At 37.7% G+C, this 17,735-nt stretch overlaps 1 protein-coding gene and 1 non-coding gene across 4 annotated transcripts in view; one reads left to right on the top strand and one right to left on the bottom strand.

Moving 5' to 3' along the window:
• TERF1 (telomeric repeat binding factor 1) overlaps positions 1-10,057 on the top strand; it is a 37,162-nt gene extending 27,105 nt beyond the window's left edge. For 2 of the 3 annotated variants that reach the window (XM_025477995.3, XM_049103691.1), the window contains 2 exons: positions 1,073-1,173; positions 8,883-10,057. In XM_025477995.3, coding sequence (XP_025333780.1) covers positions 1,073-1,173; positions 8,883-9,059 — 278 coding nt within the window. In that variant the 3' untranslated portion in view covers positions 9,060-10,057. The remainder of the gene's footprint in view (positions 1-1,072; positions 1,174-8,882) is intronic. The other variant, XM_025477997.3, reaches the window with a different exon arrangement.
• Positions 10,058-12,925: 2,868 nt separating this feature from the next.
• LOC112678666 (U6 spliceosomal RNA) lies at positions 12,926-13,030 on the bottom strand. Its single transcript, XR_003147751.1, has one exon. It is a non-coding gene; the product is annotated as a U6 spliceosomal RNA (small nuclear RNA).
• Positions 13,031-17,735: the final 4,705 nt, after the last annotated feature.

Consider the following 17,735-nt stretch of genomic DNA (forward strand, 5'->3'; position numbering starts at 1 on the left):
ATCTTTTATTGTCAATATTTTAACTGCTGCTAATGAACAGAAATATTATTGAGCTTTGTTTACTGATCATATTTATTCATGAGAGAGAAAGGCAGAGGGAGAAGTAGGCTCCATGCAGGGAGCCGGATGCAGAATTTGATCCCTGGTCTCCAGGATCAGGCCCTGGGCTGAAGGTGGCGCTAAAATGCTGAGCCACCTGGGCTGCCCAACAATTTTTTTTCAATACTTAACTGTTTTCTTTTCAGTTACAAATACATTTTTATCTTACTAAACTGACTATGAATAAGAAAGGAATGAAAGAAGGGCTGTCTTCTTATACTAGGTCAAATACTCCTTAAACATCTTAAGAAAATTTCAGCAATCCTATGTGATAAATATTATTCCTTTTTTTTTTTTAAGATTTTATTTATTTATTAATCAGAGAGAGAGGCAGAGACACAGACAGGGGGAGAAGCAGGCTCCATGCAGGGAGCCTGACCTGGGACTCAATCCCAGGTCTCCAGGATCACACCCTGGGCTGAAGGCAGTGCTAAACCGCTGAGCCTCCCGGGCTGCTGTACTATTCCTTTTTTTTAATAGATGATGAAAAAAGGTAGATTCTTCTGGAAGGTGAGCTAACTTGTTTGAAGACCTATAAAAGAATCAACAACATTCAGTACCACCTGTGATTTTCAGAAACTGATCTTTGCATTGTACTATGCTGCTCCCAGATTCAAAGGGGAAAAAAATAAGCAGATAGAGTTCTATTTATTTATTATTTATTTATTTATTCATGAGAGACACAGATACAGACAGAGGGAGAAGTAGGCTCCTTGCAGGGAGCCAATGTGGGACTCGATCCCCAGACCAGGATCACTCTCTGAGCCAAAGGCAGACGCTCAAATGCTGAGCCACCCAGGCATCCCAGTTGTTTTTTGGGTTTTTTTTTTTTTGTTTGTTTGTTTTTAGATAGCTAAATACTAGATAGGAATTTCATGGTAACCTTTAAAAACATCCCCCTTTTTTTTTTTTTTTAAACATCCCCTTTTTATTATAATTTGGAACAGTTTTTGATAACTATTTCTACTTTTAGGAGGAAAGAAAAGATTCAGACAAACCACTGAAAACAGGAGAAGACCTGTTTTGAACAGTCACCCAGTAACTTCTAAAAAACTTCAATCTAGGAAGAAACAGGTATTTATTATATTTAATAATAGTGGACATTAACGATGATTATTTTACATCATTTCTGCTCAACTCTAAAAGATCTTAAATGTAAAATGTTTCCACTTCACCGTCTTTGATTTTGCCATGTTAGATTAATTGACCAATCTACCTGTTCAAATTTCCAAAAAAAATATTTTCACCTGTATTTTTAAAATAGCCTTAAGTTGCATATTGATAATGACATTTATTTAGAATTACTACAGTACTATCATAGGTCTATTTATCAATGTAAATTGGGACTTAAATCCACCTTATAAGCTTTTATATTCATATCTTCTGAATAAGAATCCAATTTAAATAAGGTCCTTCTGTGCCTTAAAAAAAGAAGAAACCATTTGATAGGGGATTTTTCTTTTCTTTACTTTACTTTTCTTTTTTTAAGATTTTATTTATCTATTCATGAGAGACACAGAGAGAGAGGGGCGGAGACACAGGCAGAGGGAGAGGCAGGCTCCATGCAGGGAGCCGGATGTGGGACTCGATCTAGGCATTCTGAGATCACGCCTTGAGCCGAAGGCAGATGCCCAACTGCTGAGCCACCCAGGTGTCCCCAGGGAATTTTTCTATTCAGAAAGTTCAGATGAGTTAGTTTTAGGTTCATTTCTGCACTCAGTGATTTTAGTCCTATGCCATTGGTCCAGTGTTTCAAACCATTGTTCCCTGTAGTTTATCTAGTTTTCTAGTTGTTTATAGCAAGTGAACAAATCTAGTCCTTTTCTATCACAGCTAGAAGTTGAAGGTGACTCTACTTTTTTCTTTTTTTCTTTCTTTTTTCTTATTCTCCTTTAAGGATTTTTACCCCCCTTAGATGGTTCATGTTCAGACACTGGGGCTAAGGTCAAATTCCAGGCAGTTCCTACTTCTGATTTGCTTCCTGTAAATATTGCTTATCCATATGATTCCTTATTTTGCACTACCACCTTTACTATTTAGAGCAACTGCATGATGAGAGAGTTTCCTGCTCTTGCACACCACAAATTCAGGCTAGGTTTTCTTTACTCTGCAAAATTGCACATCCACAGGCTTTCTCAGATCTCTAGGCAGAGTGGCTCTGTTCTGCTTCCTTGCATACCTTCTGTCAGTTCACCAATAGTGTACCCCTTCCACCTATATTATGATTCAGATCATAGGGGTCTTCTAATTTTTGTAAGAGTTTGGGATTTTATTTCTTTCCTTGTTGCTGTTGGGTGAATTCCCAAAGGAGAATGGGGAAATGCCGACCATATGCTGCTATATATGCAGCCAAAAGTCTTACATATTTTTTTGTCTTTGAATTTTTACTTTGAATATCATGTGCCAAGGTGTAGATATTTTGGCATTTGTCCTACTTTGTTTCTTTGGAGTTTCTTGTGTCTTGGCGTCTGTCATTAATTTTGGAAAATTCTCAGTTGTTATTACTTCAGTTCTTTCTTTTATTCTCTTTCTGATGTCCCATTATCTATAGGCCACATCTTTTGTAATTTTCTCAGAGTACTTGGCTGTTCTTTTCTCTCTTTCTCTCTCTTTTTCTTTCATTCTTTTTATTTCATTGCTTTCCAGTTTGGGAAGTTTCTATTTTTAGTTTCAAGCTCACTGATTCTTCATCCATGTTTAGTTTGCTGATGCGCCCATCAAAGGCATTCTACATTTCTGTTACTGTGTGTTGATTTCTAGCATTTCCTTTTGATTCATAGGGTTGACATTTCTCTGCTTACGTTTACCTATCTGTTTTTACATGTTGTCCATTTTTTCCATTACAGCCCTTAACATTAATCGTAGTTATTTAAATTCCCAGTTTGATAATTCCAAAATCTCTCTCATAGCTGAGCCTGATGATGCTTTTGTCCCTTCAGATTGTGTTTTTTTCCCTTTTAGTGTACCTTGCCATTTTTTTGTTGATAGCTGGACATGATGTATCAGGTAAAAGGAATGGCTGTAAGCTAACCTTGGGCATAAGGTTTTATGTTTGTGTAGCTCAGAGGTAGGCTTTATTTACTATTTGCTCTAGTCCATGTCAGAGGCTAAAATTTCCTTATTTTTGTCTCCCTTGCTGTCTTTGGTTTTCCCTGGTCTCCTTAGTAAGGACCTGAGATGGCTCTTTCAGCTAAGACAGTTGATTTACAGGAACCTAAATAATATGGTATAATGAAGGAGGAAGAGAAGAAGTATTCTATAGTTTTGTGTGATTTTCTGATTCTTTTAGTGAGTTTGTGTCCTAGACTAAAGCCTTCATATCTGCTTCTCAGCTTTTATTTCCCCCCCTTCAGTCAGAAAGGATGGCTAGAAGGGGTAAAAGTTGGGCATTTCCCTCCCATGATGGAAGGGTGGAGGGAGCTGGAGTTAAGTGGAGATGAGTTGGAGTTGTGGCCCCGCTAAGACTGGACATCTGGAGTTTTTTTTTTTAACTCAAGCTTGTCCACAGTGTGCCTCTATCAGTTCATCCATCATGGTTAAGTTTTCTGTCAGTACTGGTTCCAGCTGTGAGCTTCTGTTCCTGGTAAGCTGGGTTTCTCTGTATCCACCTTTATGTTTTTCTAGTTTTGTGGCAGCAGTTTACCTATTGATGTTAGTTCTCTGACAGATCTACAAAGAGTTGTTGACTTTCAGTTTGTTTAGTTTTTTTCTTGTCAGAACTGGAGTAATATTTGCAAGCTTTTTATATGTCAGTCCCCAAACTAGAAGTCTCTGCCTCATATTTTAATTGATTTTTCCCAGTAGTTATTCTGGCAACAATTCTCGTGAGTTTGTAGGTGTTATTTAATAGATGTATATTAAAAAACAATTTCTCTCTCTCTCTCTCTCTCTCTCTCTCTCTGCATTCAAAACAAAATGTGGGTAATCAACTATGTAATTTAGAATTAGATTATAGGTGATACTGTCTATCACTGCTTACCATGCCAAAAAAGATTTCTGTGGCTATCACAAGTGTCTCATTTTATTTTCTACTTTCCTCTGTTGGCTTTTTGAGTAGGACTTTTTTTTTCAGATGAGTAACAGATTTTATCTTACTTTGTGTTATTAACATTTTGATTCTTTAAAAAATGTTTATTGCACTACTCTGTACCTGATTAGATAATTTCTCCTTGCTGTATTTGTCTGTTAAACAGATAGGTATTTCTACCAGCTTCATCACAGTTCACTGAGACTTCCTTTTGTAAGTTTATTCTATTAAAGAAGAAAAGTAAATGTTTTTCAAGAAGAAAGACTTTTTTCCCAGAGATAGTATATGATGGAAATTACTATATAACTTTTTTTTTTACTATAGATAGTATCACTTTAGGCATTATAAACCATTGTTTTTTCCTCTGAACAGCATTAAAGATGATATATAATTTTCAAATATAAGTTATATAAAACCTTTTTAGCCTTAGGAAAGAAAAAGATTGGTGGTTCTTTTTTTTTTTTTTTTTAATGATTGGTGTTTTAATTTGTTATATGTTCTTTGTATCTTTTTGGGTTGTGGGCTTGACCAGGGTTGTTATTTTTTTTGTTGTTGTTGTTGATTCTATTTTTAAATTTTCAAGAAAAGGAAGACAGAAAAGCACAAAAAGCACAGGTTTTTTTTAATATATCCTAAAATATATTATCTTAAATTCTTTGTTAGCTATGTGATATTATGGATGGAATCTACAAGAGTCAGCAAAAGAGTAGACTCATGAAATTGTGCTACCCTGACATTTTCTTTCTGATCTGTCACTGATAAGCCAAATGTGTCATCCAACTCCTTTCTTGAAAGTAGGAGTTGGCCTTTTTAAACTTTTAATATTTTTATTTTTTATTGAGAAAGAACGCACCTGCAGGGGCAGGCAGGGAGGGGAGGGGCAGAAGGAGAGGGAGAGAGAAAATCTTAAGCAGGCTTCATGCCCAGCACAGAACTCCATCCAGGGCTCGATCTCATGGCCCTAAGATTATGACATGAGCCCAAATCTAGAGTCAGGTGCTTAACCAGCTGAGCTACCCAGGCGCCCAGGCCTCTTTAAACTTTTAAAGATTGTGTTATTATTTGGTTATATGATCTTGTTCCATATGATGTTTTTCAAGACACTTACCTTTAAAACATAGATGAAATTAAGATTCCAAACATTCATAACAAAAGAAGGCATAATCACAGAGTAACAATATATCAAATTAAAGTTGCTCTTTTTCAATAGAAGAAAACATTAAATACTTAAAAATGGTAGTTTTCAGTTAACCTTCACTTGACAAAATTATAACTAACTTCTAGGTCAGAGTTTGGCAAAGCTTTTTTATAAAGGGCCAGGTAGTGGGTATTTTAATAGGCTTCCTGGGCCGTAGATAGTTTCTATCACATTTTTTCTTTTTTTTTTTTTTCTCCTTTAAAAGCAACCTTTTAAAATGTAAAAGCCATTGTTAGCTTCTGGACAGTACAAACAGCCTGAGGCTGGATTTTGGCAGTAGCTTGCTACCTTTGCTGTATGTGATCCACTGGAAAATACTGCTTAAACTTGTATCCAGGAACCTAAGTAAGATTCAGGCAGAGAATATTATTTATTTCTTGCGATAAATGAGTTTTTGTATTGTATCAGATATCATCTGTGCACTCTTTAATAGTAATTAGCTCATATTCAAACAAGAAAATTATGGTGTATATATGAAATTTGCCTAAACTAAGAACTACTCTTTAAAACTGAACAAAACTGTAGCAACTTCTACAGTTGGGGACAGTAAAAGCAGTTATTTTTTTTTAAGGTTAGCCTAAGTAGCCCCTGAAATGTTACATAAAATTTTGTAACCTTCACTTCTCTGTGAGATGGATCCACAGCTTTGATTATATCCTCAAAGATCTAATCTGTAAGTCCATTTCTCTCTTTTAAACTGTTCACCCACACGTGGAAAAATTTACATCTCTTTTGCTTTAGCATCAGTGACAAGCAGTGGATTGAAGCTTGTAGGAGTGGTGACTGAGAATTGGGCAGGTTAATGTAGACCATCATAGGAGCATGTCTTCTTTCTTTTTGTCTAGAGATCAATTAGCCATGTACACTAGGCACTCAGGAGACAACACATTTGCCAAGACAAGCATCGCAAACAAGGTTTAATTATGGTCACTTCCAGTTTTATGGCATTGAGCCATTTACAAGTCTTCATCTCAGGTCTGTCTTCTGGAAGCCACCCTGAGTTCTTTTTAAATAGTGCATCAGATTAGCGGAGTAGGAATTTTTTTAATTGTACTAAATACACGTAACAAAATTTATGATCTTAACCATATTAAAGTATATATAGTTCAGTGGCATTAAGCATTCATATTGTTGTGCTACCATTACTACTGTCCATCCACAGGACTCTTTTCAACTTGCAAAACAAAAACTATATCCATTAAACAATAACTTCCCATTTGCCCCTCTCCCATGCTTCTGCCAAACACCGTTCTATCTCCCGAGTTTGACTATTTTAGGTACCTCTCATACAAGTGGAATCCTATAGTATATGTCCTTTTGTGTTTGACTTCTTTTCACTTAGCATAATTGTCCTCAGGTTTCATCCATGTTATAGTTATGTGTCAGAATTTCCTTACTTTTTTTTTTTTTTTTTTAATTTATTTATGATAGTCACACACAGAGAGAGAGAGAGGCAGAGACACAGGCAGAGGGAGAAGCAGGCTCCATGCACCGGGAGCCCAACGTGGGATTCGATCCTGGGTCTCCAGGATTGCGCCCTGGGCCAAAGGCAGGCGCCAAACCGCTGCGCCACCCAGGGATCCCCTAATTTTTTTTTTTTAATTTCCTTACTTTTTAAAGCTAAATGATATCTCACTGTATTTATATACCATATTTTGTTTATCCATTCATCCATCAGTGGATAACTTAGTTGGCTTCCAAGTTTTGCTTACTAACACTGTTATCAACATGGGTGTTGATACCCATGGATTTCTCTTCAATTACCTGTTTTCAATTCTTTTGGGTATATGCCATAAGTAGAATTACTGGATAGCATGGTAATTTTAATTTTTTTTTGAGGAACCACTATTCTGTTTTCCATTCTGGCCACACAATTTTTATTCCTTCCCGCAGTACATAAGAATTCCAATTTCCCTGCATCCTCACCAACATTTAGTTTTTCTCTGGTGCTTAGATTTTGTTTTTCTGGGTTTGTTTGATGGTAGATGTGCTAATGAGTGTGAGGTAATATCTTGTAGTTTTGATTTGCATTTCCCTAATGATAGTGATGTTAAGCATCTTATCATGCAATTACTGGCCATTTGTGTATGTTCTTTGAAGAAATGTCTTCTCAAGTCCCTTGATCATTTTTTATGTCTTTGTAGTAAAACATACATAACAAAATTTATCTTAATGATTTTTAACTGTATGGTTCAGTGGCATTAAGTGCATTCACGTTGTTGTGCAACCAATCTCTATATAACTTTTTCATATTGCAAAACTAAAACTCTGTACCCATTAATTCCTCATTGTCCCTTCCCATCTCCTGGCAGCCACCATTTTACTTTGTTTCTGTGAGTTTGACTATTCTAGATACCTCATGTAAGTGAAATCATACAATATTTATCTTTTTGTGACTTGATGATGAATGGATTTTTAAAGAAAATAGGAAATTCAACTGGGGAAACTAATCACAGACACAATAAATAAACACATAATCATTTGCTCCTTCAGCATGTCAGCATAAGGAATAGGTTAGTTGGTCTCACCTGTAGCAAATGCCAACTATCAATAACTTTTCTCGGTGTATGGTACTAGCTTGATTTTTAAAAATCTTCAGCCATTTTTCTCCAAAATAAAATGTTTTGAATTCGTCTGATTAGTTATGTTTTCAAGAATCTGTTTTAAGGGGACGTCTCGGTGGCTCAGCGGTTGAGCGTCTGCCTTCAGCTCAGGGCATGATCCTCAATCCAGGATCGAGTCCCACATTGGGCTCCCTGCGTGGAGCCTGCTTCTCCCTCTGCCTTTGTCTCTGCCTCTCTCTCTGTGTCTCTCATGAATAAATAAACAAAATCTTAAAAAAAAAAACTTTCAAAAAAAGAATCTGTTTTAAGGAAGATTTGAGGTTTATGGCTATGCGTACTTTGCCTGACATAGAAGTGGGTTTTCTCTGGGTTCCTTAAAGAAGTATTAAATATTCATAAGTTCTGTTTAGAGATACATGGGATTAAGAAGTATCATCTGGGGGCTTCTATGTGGCTCATTCAGTTGATTTTCCAACTCTTGGTTTCAGCTCAGGTCATGATCTCAGGTTTGTGAGATTGAGATTGAGCCTCAAGTTGGGCTCCTCCATCGCTTAGCAAGGAATCCACTTTTCTCCCTCTACTCCTCCCCTCACATGTGTGCGAGCATTCTCTCTGTCTCTCTCTTTTTCTCTCTAAAATAAATAAATCTTTTTAAAGGGTGAGGGACGCAGAATACCAGTCTCATGACAGTTGTAGAAAAGCATCTAAGAGACAATGTAGGCTTAAAGTCTGATAAATTGGGTTGGGTTAGCTCTACAATTGTGTAGCTATCTGATCTTGGGCAGCTGAGCCATACTGTACTTAGATAAAATGCACGGTAATAGTAAGGACCCTGAGAAATCTTATAAGCTCTTATAGAAATCTAATACATATATGCAAATTCTTCCATACTTAAGAAACTAATATCACTTTGATTTTAAACAGTTGGATTTATAGTAAGCATGTTCTTTAAAGAATTGTTTCTGTGAATAACTGTTCTGCATTTTATCAAAAGGCATGGCTTTGGGAAGAAGACAAGAATCTGAGATCTGGTGTGAGGAAATACGGAGAGGGAAACTGGTCTAAAATACTGTTACATTATAAATTCAACAACCGAACAGGCGTCATGTTAAAAGACAGATGGAGGACTATGAAGAAGCTAAAACTGATTTGCTCAGACAGTGAAGACTGAATGTGTTTGTAAAAGCTTGATGAAAAGACAGTTAAATATTTTGATCGCTGCATTTTCTTTGAAACTTCGTGGTCATTGATGTATCTTAAAATTTTTGTCTAAAGCATTACAGTATCATTATGGTATCACTTTAACTAAAATGGAGATTATGCTGTAAGAGTAAGATTAGATCCCGTCATTGCATTCTTTAAGAACCTTTTTCCTTTGGTAAAATGTAAATTTGTTGAACCCTGGTGCTTTCAGTAACCCCATCCCCAAATCCTATTCCAATTAAAAGGGAAAAAAAACCTGGTAAAAGAAAAATTATATTTATTCCTATTAACCCATTCCATGTCTGTAGGCTAACCTCACCTTTGTAAGACACATTAAAGTGAAGTTTCTCTAAGACTTGATGATGGCTTTAATAGATTAGTTACCAATGCATTTGTTTATAGAATGTTATATGTATGAGGTAATCCATACATAAGTAGTAACATATTTAAGTTTTTCATATAGAGGAGAAAACTAAAATAGTAATACCCATAGGAGGACAAAATTTGTAATATTACCAAAAATAGCGTCATGTCTCATTTAGGTACATTTAACTTTCTTCCAGTGTTAAAACTTTGACAAAGATGGTTTTAAATCTGCATTAACCTGGTGTCATAAATACCAGTTTCTTTGATTTTTTTTTCTGTATTTTCATGTAATATATCAATATTGGGTTTAAGTAATATTCTATAAATGCTGCAGTTGGTATTAACCATGATCATTTTGATGTCCGTGGTGATTGTTAACTAAGGTTAAATAACCACCCATACCTTACTTAACAATGTTGAGTATTCATCAAGATTGTGTTCTTTAGAGAATTTAGTCACTAAGAATTATTTAGCATTTTGAGTTACATGTGCTTTATTTAATGAGTGGAAATACTGATGTATTGGTGTACAAAAGTAAATTGTAAATGGTAGTTTATAATTTATATTTCATTTCTTAATAAAGTTGCATATATTACTTTCCCATTGTTCCTGAACTTGTCTTATACACGTAGTTAACAGAATTGTGGATAATTATTATATGCTTCCTGACTCCATCTATCCTGTTAGTTACTGTCACTGTTTATTACAGACATTTTGATGGTTAGTGCCAAAGCTAGCGATGTAAACCAAAATGGACCTGTAAGTAAACCTCATACCATAAATACCATAAATCATCAAATCCTAAGTTTCCACTAACTGCGAAATGCTCAATTATTTTATGTGCCACTAAAAAAGATCAGTATAATTCTATAGTACGATGCTTTCTTGAGAATTTTATTTTACTTATTAAAAGAGCTATTTTAGATTTATCTAAAGATAATTTCTATCATTTATGGATGCATAAAAATCAGTTGAATAATGTGCTTCTAAAACCTCCTCATCCTAAATCTGAATCTTCTGAATTACTTTTTTAAATTAAAATTTTTGAGATAGATAGTTGTAGATTCACATGCAGTTGTTAAGAAATGATACAGAGAGGTTCCTTGTACATTTGTTCCTCTGATTTTTTTTCCCCTCAGTATTCATAAAACTATAGCATATCACCATTAGGATAGTGATACAATTCACTAGTGTTATACACATTTCCCTAGTTTTACTTGTATTATATGGTACGTGTGAATTTATTTAGTTCTAAATTTATCACTTGTGTAGGTTCATGTATTCACCACCATAGGCAAAATGCTGAGCAACTCCAACACCACAAAGATGCCTCTTGTTGCTGTTCCTCTCCCTCTTGCATCATTCCTCCACCCCGTGGCAGCCACTAATCCATCCTCCATTTCTAAAACTTCATCTTTTTAAAATCTGACATAGTGACATGACCAAAAATGGTGGAGTAGTGAGCACCAAAAACTTTTCCCTTTACTGAGACAACTATTAAGTTGGCAAAAGCTTTTAGAATCTAATCTTTGAATCTCTGGAATATAATAAGAACCTAAAACAACTGGAGCAGCGCTTAATAAAGAGGCAGTAGCCTCTTGTAAGACATTCTTGGTGTGGCATGACTGTGCCAGAGGGGCGCTCTGTTCTCACATTGTTGTGTCTTGACCGGTCTGGCATTTCCCTGAGGGTTTAATTCAGAAATTTGCCTTTGTTTTACCCCTCTCTGAGCTATTGAGGCTTTAAAACTATTACTTACAGTTGCCTAGTGTCAGACATGGTACACACACCGGAAATCTGGGGAGGAAGATAGATGGGGGGCAGGGGGTTGGAGTAAAGGGGCTTTGAAGGACTCTTGAGTAAATCAGGGAATCCAGAAGGCCACGCACAGGCCCAGAACTGCACAGTCTCAGGAAAGACTTGAGAGGACCCTAGGCCTCCACCTCTGATCTTTGCGCTTCCCAGGTACAGGGGGTGAAGGATAAGGTGGAATTGTAAGTGATCCAGCTCCCCGCTGAAAGAGCCCCAACTCAGCCAATGTGCAGAGGCCAGGAGAATACCTTGTTTTCTTTTTGACTAGAGAGACATCTAAGGAAATGAAATAAAACTCTAGTTTGGGGGCTTTTTTCTTTCAATTTATGGATGTACCTTTGTTCATATATGCAGTAACAGACGATCATGTCACATTTATTGTATTGCTGAATACTTGAGTTGTGGAAATAAAAACCACCCCCCCCCCAAAAAAAAAAAAAAAAAAAAAAAACACCCAGAAATGAGGACAGGCTCATTCAGATTCAGATCTTGTTATAGCAAAACATGACCACTTGTGTTCTGCAGAGTTGCAGGCAGAAGTCTGTAATGGGAAAGCTTTATAATGAGAAACAAAGCTGCAGGCATGTTCTGATTGGAGATCAATGGCAGGAGAAAGCTGGAGCCTGGCCAGCCAGCAGCAGGCATGGAACATGATTGTTAGGGGGAACATATTTGGCTCTCTGGTCCTGAGTCTGGACAAAAAGTCAGGATGTTAGCAGTCACCAAACAAATCTTGACCATTCTGGGTAGTTAGTTGGCTGCAGGGGTTTCATTTGGCGACCTAAACTGGTTGCTGCAGAGGTCCTGAGTCCGTTTGTTGTCATGTGAGGTCTACCCATTGTCCATTTTTATATTCAGTCTCAGCTGTTTCAGTTTATTGCTGCAAGGCTTTTCCAATTTACATGAAGTCTAATATTAGGAATGATACTAACCCTTAAATAGAAAACTTCTTAGGTATATTTGTAATCCCTAGAGCAACCGTTTTAAAGAATGCATATTTATAGCCAACAAATTAAAATAGAATATTAAAAATTATTCAAGTAATCCAAAAGAAAGTGAAAGGTGGGAGGAACAGGAAGCAAAAACAAACCACAGGGACAAACAAAAATTGGTGCACCAGAATCCAACCACATCAATAATCATAATAAATGTCAGTGGCCTGAGCCAGGGGTTGGCAAGCTTCTAAAAAAGGGCCAGATAAAATAGTTTAGGCTTTGTGGGCAGAAGGGTGGGTCAGGTCTGCTTGGAATACTAAATGGGTGGGTGTGGCTGTGTTCCAATAAAACTAGATTTACAAAAACAGCAGGCAGCAAGATTTAGCTTGTAGGCTGTTGTTTGTTGACCCTTGCCTTTGAGTTCTAGATTTTGTTTTCTTTAAAATATGTAGGTCTCTGTTCTGGTAAGCAGTTACTTCTGAAACTGGGAATGTCTTTTAGTTCTCATTTTTTTCCTCCAGGTTTGAAAATTCCCAAGTTTAGATCTATCCTTTTTTTTTTTTTTTAAGATTTCATTTATTTATTTGACAGCACAAGCAAGGGGAGTGGCAGGGAAAGGGAGAAGCAGCCCCCTTCCGCCCAGCAGGGAGCCCAATGTGAGGCTCAATTCCAGGATCGTGAACCAAGCCCAAGCCAAAGGCAGATGCTTAACACTAAAGCCAACCAGGGCGCCCCTAGATCCACTTTTACGTGTCCTCCTTTCACAGGGGCCATGCTAATCTCCGTATCCTTCCAATTTTAGTATATGTGCTGCCAAAGCAAGCACTAGATGCACTTTTATTTTTTTTAAAGATTTTATTTATTTATTCATAGACACAGAGAGAGAGAAAGAGGCAGAGACATGGGGAGAGGGAGAAGCAGGCTCCATGCAGGGAGCCCGATGTGGGACTTGATCCCGAATCTCCAGGATCACACCCAAGGCTGCAGGCGGCGCCAAACCGCTGCGCCACCAGGGCTGCCCACTAGATGCACTTTTAAAGTAAATTGGCCATGTGGGGTTTCTAAAGACCAGCCTGGTGATGAGAATTTGGGGTGCACATTCACAGGACAGCAGACTGGTGACAGCCTTGATTAAGCCAAAGTAATGTTCCCACAGTTCCCTAGGGAGAAGGGGACTGTTTTGTATTTACTTCCAGTTCCACCTTCCTCTGAGAATACAGTCTTTTGGCATTCTTGCTTAATTATACCCCACCTTGGCCTTGGGCTTTGCATTACACACACACCCCTCCCCGTGCTGAGGAAGAGAAGAAACTACCAACCAAAAGGCACCCCTCTCCTGCCGAATGGTGGAGCACAGCCTGCTGGAGGTGAAGAAACTCGGTGAGTACAGGTCTGTAAAAGCAGTCCACCATTACTGGGCGGTGTGGGGACGATGGAGAGGAGTCCTGACATGCAGCTGGAAGTCCTCCCGTAGCTCCCTCACTCTTAATGGGGCCATAACGGGGTGGGGGGTGGGGGTGGATTTGCTGTCACTATCATTCTAGTGACTCCAGCACCCTCTGTTGATAAAGCGTAACCCCAACGTCAAGAAATGTGTGCAGAGTTCCAGCTCCAATACCACAAAGCAGGGCAAAGAAGGGTTTGCAGCTGAGAGCCAAAAAATTGTTTTGGTTTGGTTTGGTTTCTACGCGCCGCTCCCCACCACATATACCTTCCTATGTCAGAACGCTTTAATATATTAAAGCAAGCCCTAATTTCAACCTCTCCTGTGTCGAAAGAACAAAAATAAAGGGACAATTTAACCTAAGAAATGTGATGGTTTAATAATCCACGCCTCTCAAAGGAAAATACTTCCAGTGTTTCTGTTTTTTACAAGAAAATTGTTTAAAGAATGCTTTTCCTTGCCACTTGGGTCCTAGAAGAGCTCACATCTGTTTTTATCTTTATAAATGTGTGAGTGCTTTGCTTTGCGTGGATTCGAACTCTTGCAAAACCCTGATGAGGAGGCAGAGGAGTAATAATACTGATCAGCGAGTGTCACAGAGGAGGAATCAAGCTTCGGTTACTCTGATTGCATTGGCACAATCGCCCTGGTGACAGCACGTATATTGTACCTGCTCATGTCCCGCAATTAAAGCTTTATCAGGAAAAAAAAAAAAAAAAAAAGAAATCCTCTTCCCTCTTTAGTCCGCGAATGTCGATGTCCCTCATAAAGCCCAGCTCCGTGTTCTCAGTACCAGTGGAACTTAGCAGCTGCAGCAGCAAATGAAATGTGCAAGAACTCCTCAAAATATGCCTGGGATTGGGGTGTGGTTTTCACTGTCAAGTATTTTCTCATTATTTCAGAGATGCTCTTTTAAGTTTCTCTAATTCTAAGGCTTCCTACCATTACCAAGTGGTTAAAAACAACAGTAACGAGTTTGATGAGTTGTCCTACAAATGAATCCTACGATGAGCCCTTTTGCTTCTGCTTCCATATCTTGATGACCTACACTTGGCTGTTGCTATGATGGTAACTGCCCGATATGATGCATGAGACATTTAACTCCCCTTCCCTCCCGTGCTCCTCCTGAACTTCACACAGTGAATGAAGCTGCTTCTTTGAGTTACTCTTATGCCATCGGCTTTATCCTTGACTCTCCAGTGTAGGATGAGGAAATTAGGGACCCTGACCTCAGCACTTAGGCTCTCCCCAGCTTCCTATACTCTCCTAGCACTATTACATGGCCAAGGGTTCTGTTTCTTTGGTTTGTTTTTAGCATTCAATCTGACAATTATAATGAAATATTTTGCACTTTAGATACAGAGTAAATTTTTTAAATTTTTTTCAAGATTTTATTTATTTATTCATGAGAGACACATACAGAGAGGAGAGAGAGAGAGGCAGGCTCCATGCAGGGAGCCCAATGTGGGACTCTATCCCGGGACTCCAGGATCATGCCCGGGGCAAAGGCAGGCACTAAACCGCTGAGCCACCCAGGGATCCCCCAGATACAGAGTAATTCTTAAAAAAATCAGAAACCAATAAGCCTGTATCATGACTACTCAGTATATTATTCACATTGGATCCTAGAAGCATGAGTAACTCAAAGTTAACTTTGTATTATAAATTCTTGCAACTTAAAAACCTGAAGGTCAATTGTATTCTCCCTCTCTCTCTCTCCCTCCATTCCTCCTCCTCCAATAGCTCAAATCATGGCATGTTTTAGTTCACTTCGCATTTTGACCATACTTATATTTTCAATTTTTTCTTGGAATTTTTATTTCCATTTTCACTAAAGTAATCCATGTTCATAGTTTTAAAGGTAAAATCGTTGCACATGGCTTAAAATGGAAAAAATTCTTCCCTTCCACTGCCTTTCAATTCTCCCTAAAGAATGAGAGATCATTCTGAACTCTCAACTCATTTCTCAAGTATTGATTTTTTTATTTAATAAAAATATGCTCATACTGCTATTTGTTATTTTCTGGCTTGAGGTATTAGATTATTGACCTCCCAACCCCCACTGTATAGGATGAGGTTTTAGGTCTCTTGCATGTTCTTCTCCCAACCCCCAGAAACACACACATTGCAGCAAAGAACCTCCTCCCAGTTCTTCTAGAGTATCGGTACCCATTTTTTGGTTGTATCAATAATCAGTGTTTGTGTTATAGCTCTGTGTGTACCCATCAATTATCATCTCCAAATTCTCTGACCCAGCTGAAAATCTGAGTACACTAAAATATGTCAGATATCCTGTTGATTTCATTGTTTTCTTGGTGACCTCCTTCGTCCTGCTGTCATGTGTCTGGCTGTCCCCCAGGCCTGCTGCACAGCCATCAAGCTCACATGTCCCTTCTTCTTTCTCCTGGGGATCCCAGTCATCTCTTCTGAATTGGATTTCCTATTTCCTGGGCACTCGTTTATGGTTTATACCCTCATTTAGGTAGAGCACCTCTCCCTGTACCTTCTCAAGAAAGGATGCATAGAATGGAAAATTATTTTATCTGGCATGTTTGACAATATTCTTATTCTATCCTTGTATTTGACTAATAATTTTATTGGATATAGAATTTTAATTTGGAAAATATTTTCTCTCAGAATGTCAGAGGCATACTTCTTTCTTTAGTGTCAAATGTTGTTTCAAGTAGTCTGATAACCATTGTGGTTACTGATCCTTTGCATGTGACCTACATTTTCCTCTCTGGAAGCGTTTAGATTCTTTTACGTGTCTAATAATCTAGAATTTCATGGTAATTTGCTTTGATGTGAATCTTTTTTCTTTCTTTTCTAAACTAATGAGACACTCTGTGGCTTTGGCAATGCATATGCTAAGTTTTGAAACATACTGTATTATTCTGAGTAATCTCCCTCCTAGTTTCTTTGTACTCTTTCTAGAACTCCCATTATCCAGATGTTGGATCTCTTTGACTGCTCTTCTGATTTTTTTTTTTATCTTTTGTCTCCCAATTTCTGTATTTAATTTTTTTGATTATTTTCTGGGAAAATGTTGCTTGACTTCCAAATGTTACATTTATGTTTCTACTATCAATCATTTTAATATCCAAGAGGTTTTAAATTCTCCTTTTTAAAAGTTTTAATGTTTCCTTCTCTGGGCATCCTGTTCTTATTTCATGATTGATATTATTTCATCTCTTTTGAACCTGGCATTGTTTATTGCCTCTGAGTTTTGTTATATTGCTTCTTTTCTATTTAATTTTGTTTTCTCTGTTTGTTAGTGGTTTTCCACAAATGTCTGCTTCCCCTGGGCTGTTTATTTATTTTCATGAGTGAGAATGAAAAAGGTGACAGAAATCTCTATGAGCACTAATGGGTGCTCACATGTCGAGATCAAGGCATACCCAAATAGTGATTGGACAGGAACTTTTCTATTTCAGCTGTCATTACCTGTAGTCATTTCTCTTGGATGATCGATTTCCTCAAAGAGGAATCTAACAAACTGCTGTGAGCAGATGAGCGTGAGGGTGAGGAAGGGGAGTACATATTCCTGGTTACAGTACTCTCAGAGCATGTGGAGGAAAGACTTGGCGGTCACCATTCAGAATGGAGACTCACTCAGTTTCCATTCTCAGTTGCTGTTTCTGGCATTTCCAATCTGGAGTCTCTCTCAAGAGTAGACCTGTCAGGCTGTTGCCTGGCTGCAGAGACTCTAAGGCTCTGTTTCTTATACCAACTGTCAACCATTCCATTAAAGGAAGTATTGGGAACCTTTCCGAAGGTGTTGTAAATTACCTTGCTCGTCCAGATTAACTTTAGTAGGTATTTGGCTTTCCCCTCTCTTCTTAGACAGCCATCTGCTTTTTTTGTCCCAAAATCTGGTGGCCATCCCTTTCCTGCTATCTTTTTCTCTCTTGATCTTCTTATATTTTTTAATCTTTTAAAAAAAATCCTTTAAGTTTATTGGAAATTGGGAGACAAATATATGTTTAACCTACCATGTTTAAATGAAAAAAAAAATCCTATTTAGGACCTTCATAAGGCTTCTGTATCCTTCTACCTCTTAAAGTCTGTTTTGCTTTCACACTTCATT

This window comes from Canis lupus, chromosome 29, assembly GCF_003254725.2.
Source record: "Canis lupus dingo isolate Sandy chromosome 29, ASM325472v2, whole genome shotgun sequence".
Lineage (NCBI taxonomy): Eukaryota > Metazoa > Chordata > Mammalia > Carnivora > Canidae > Canis > Canis lupus.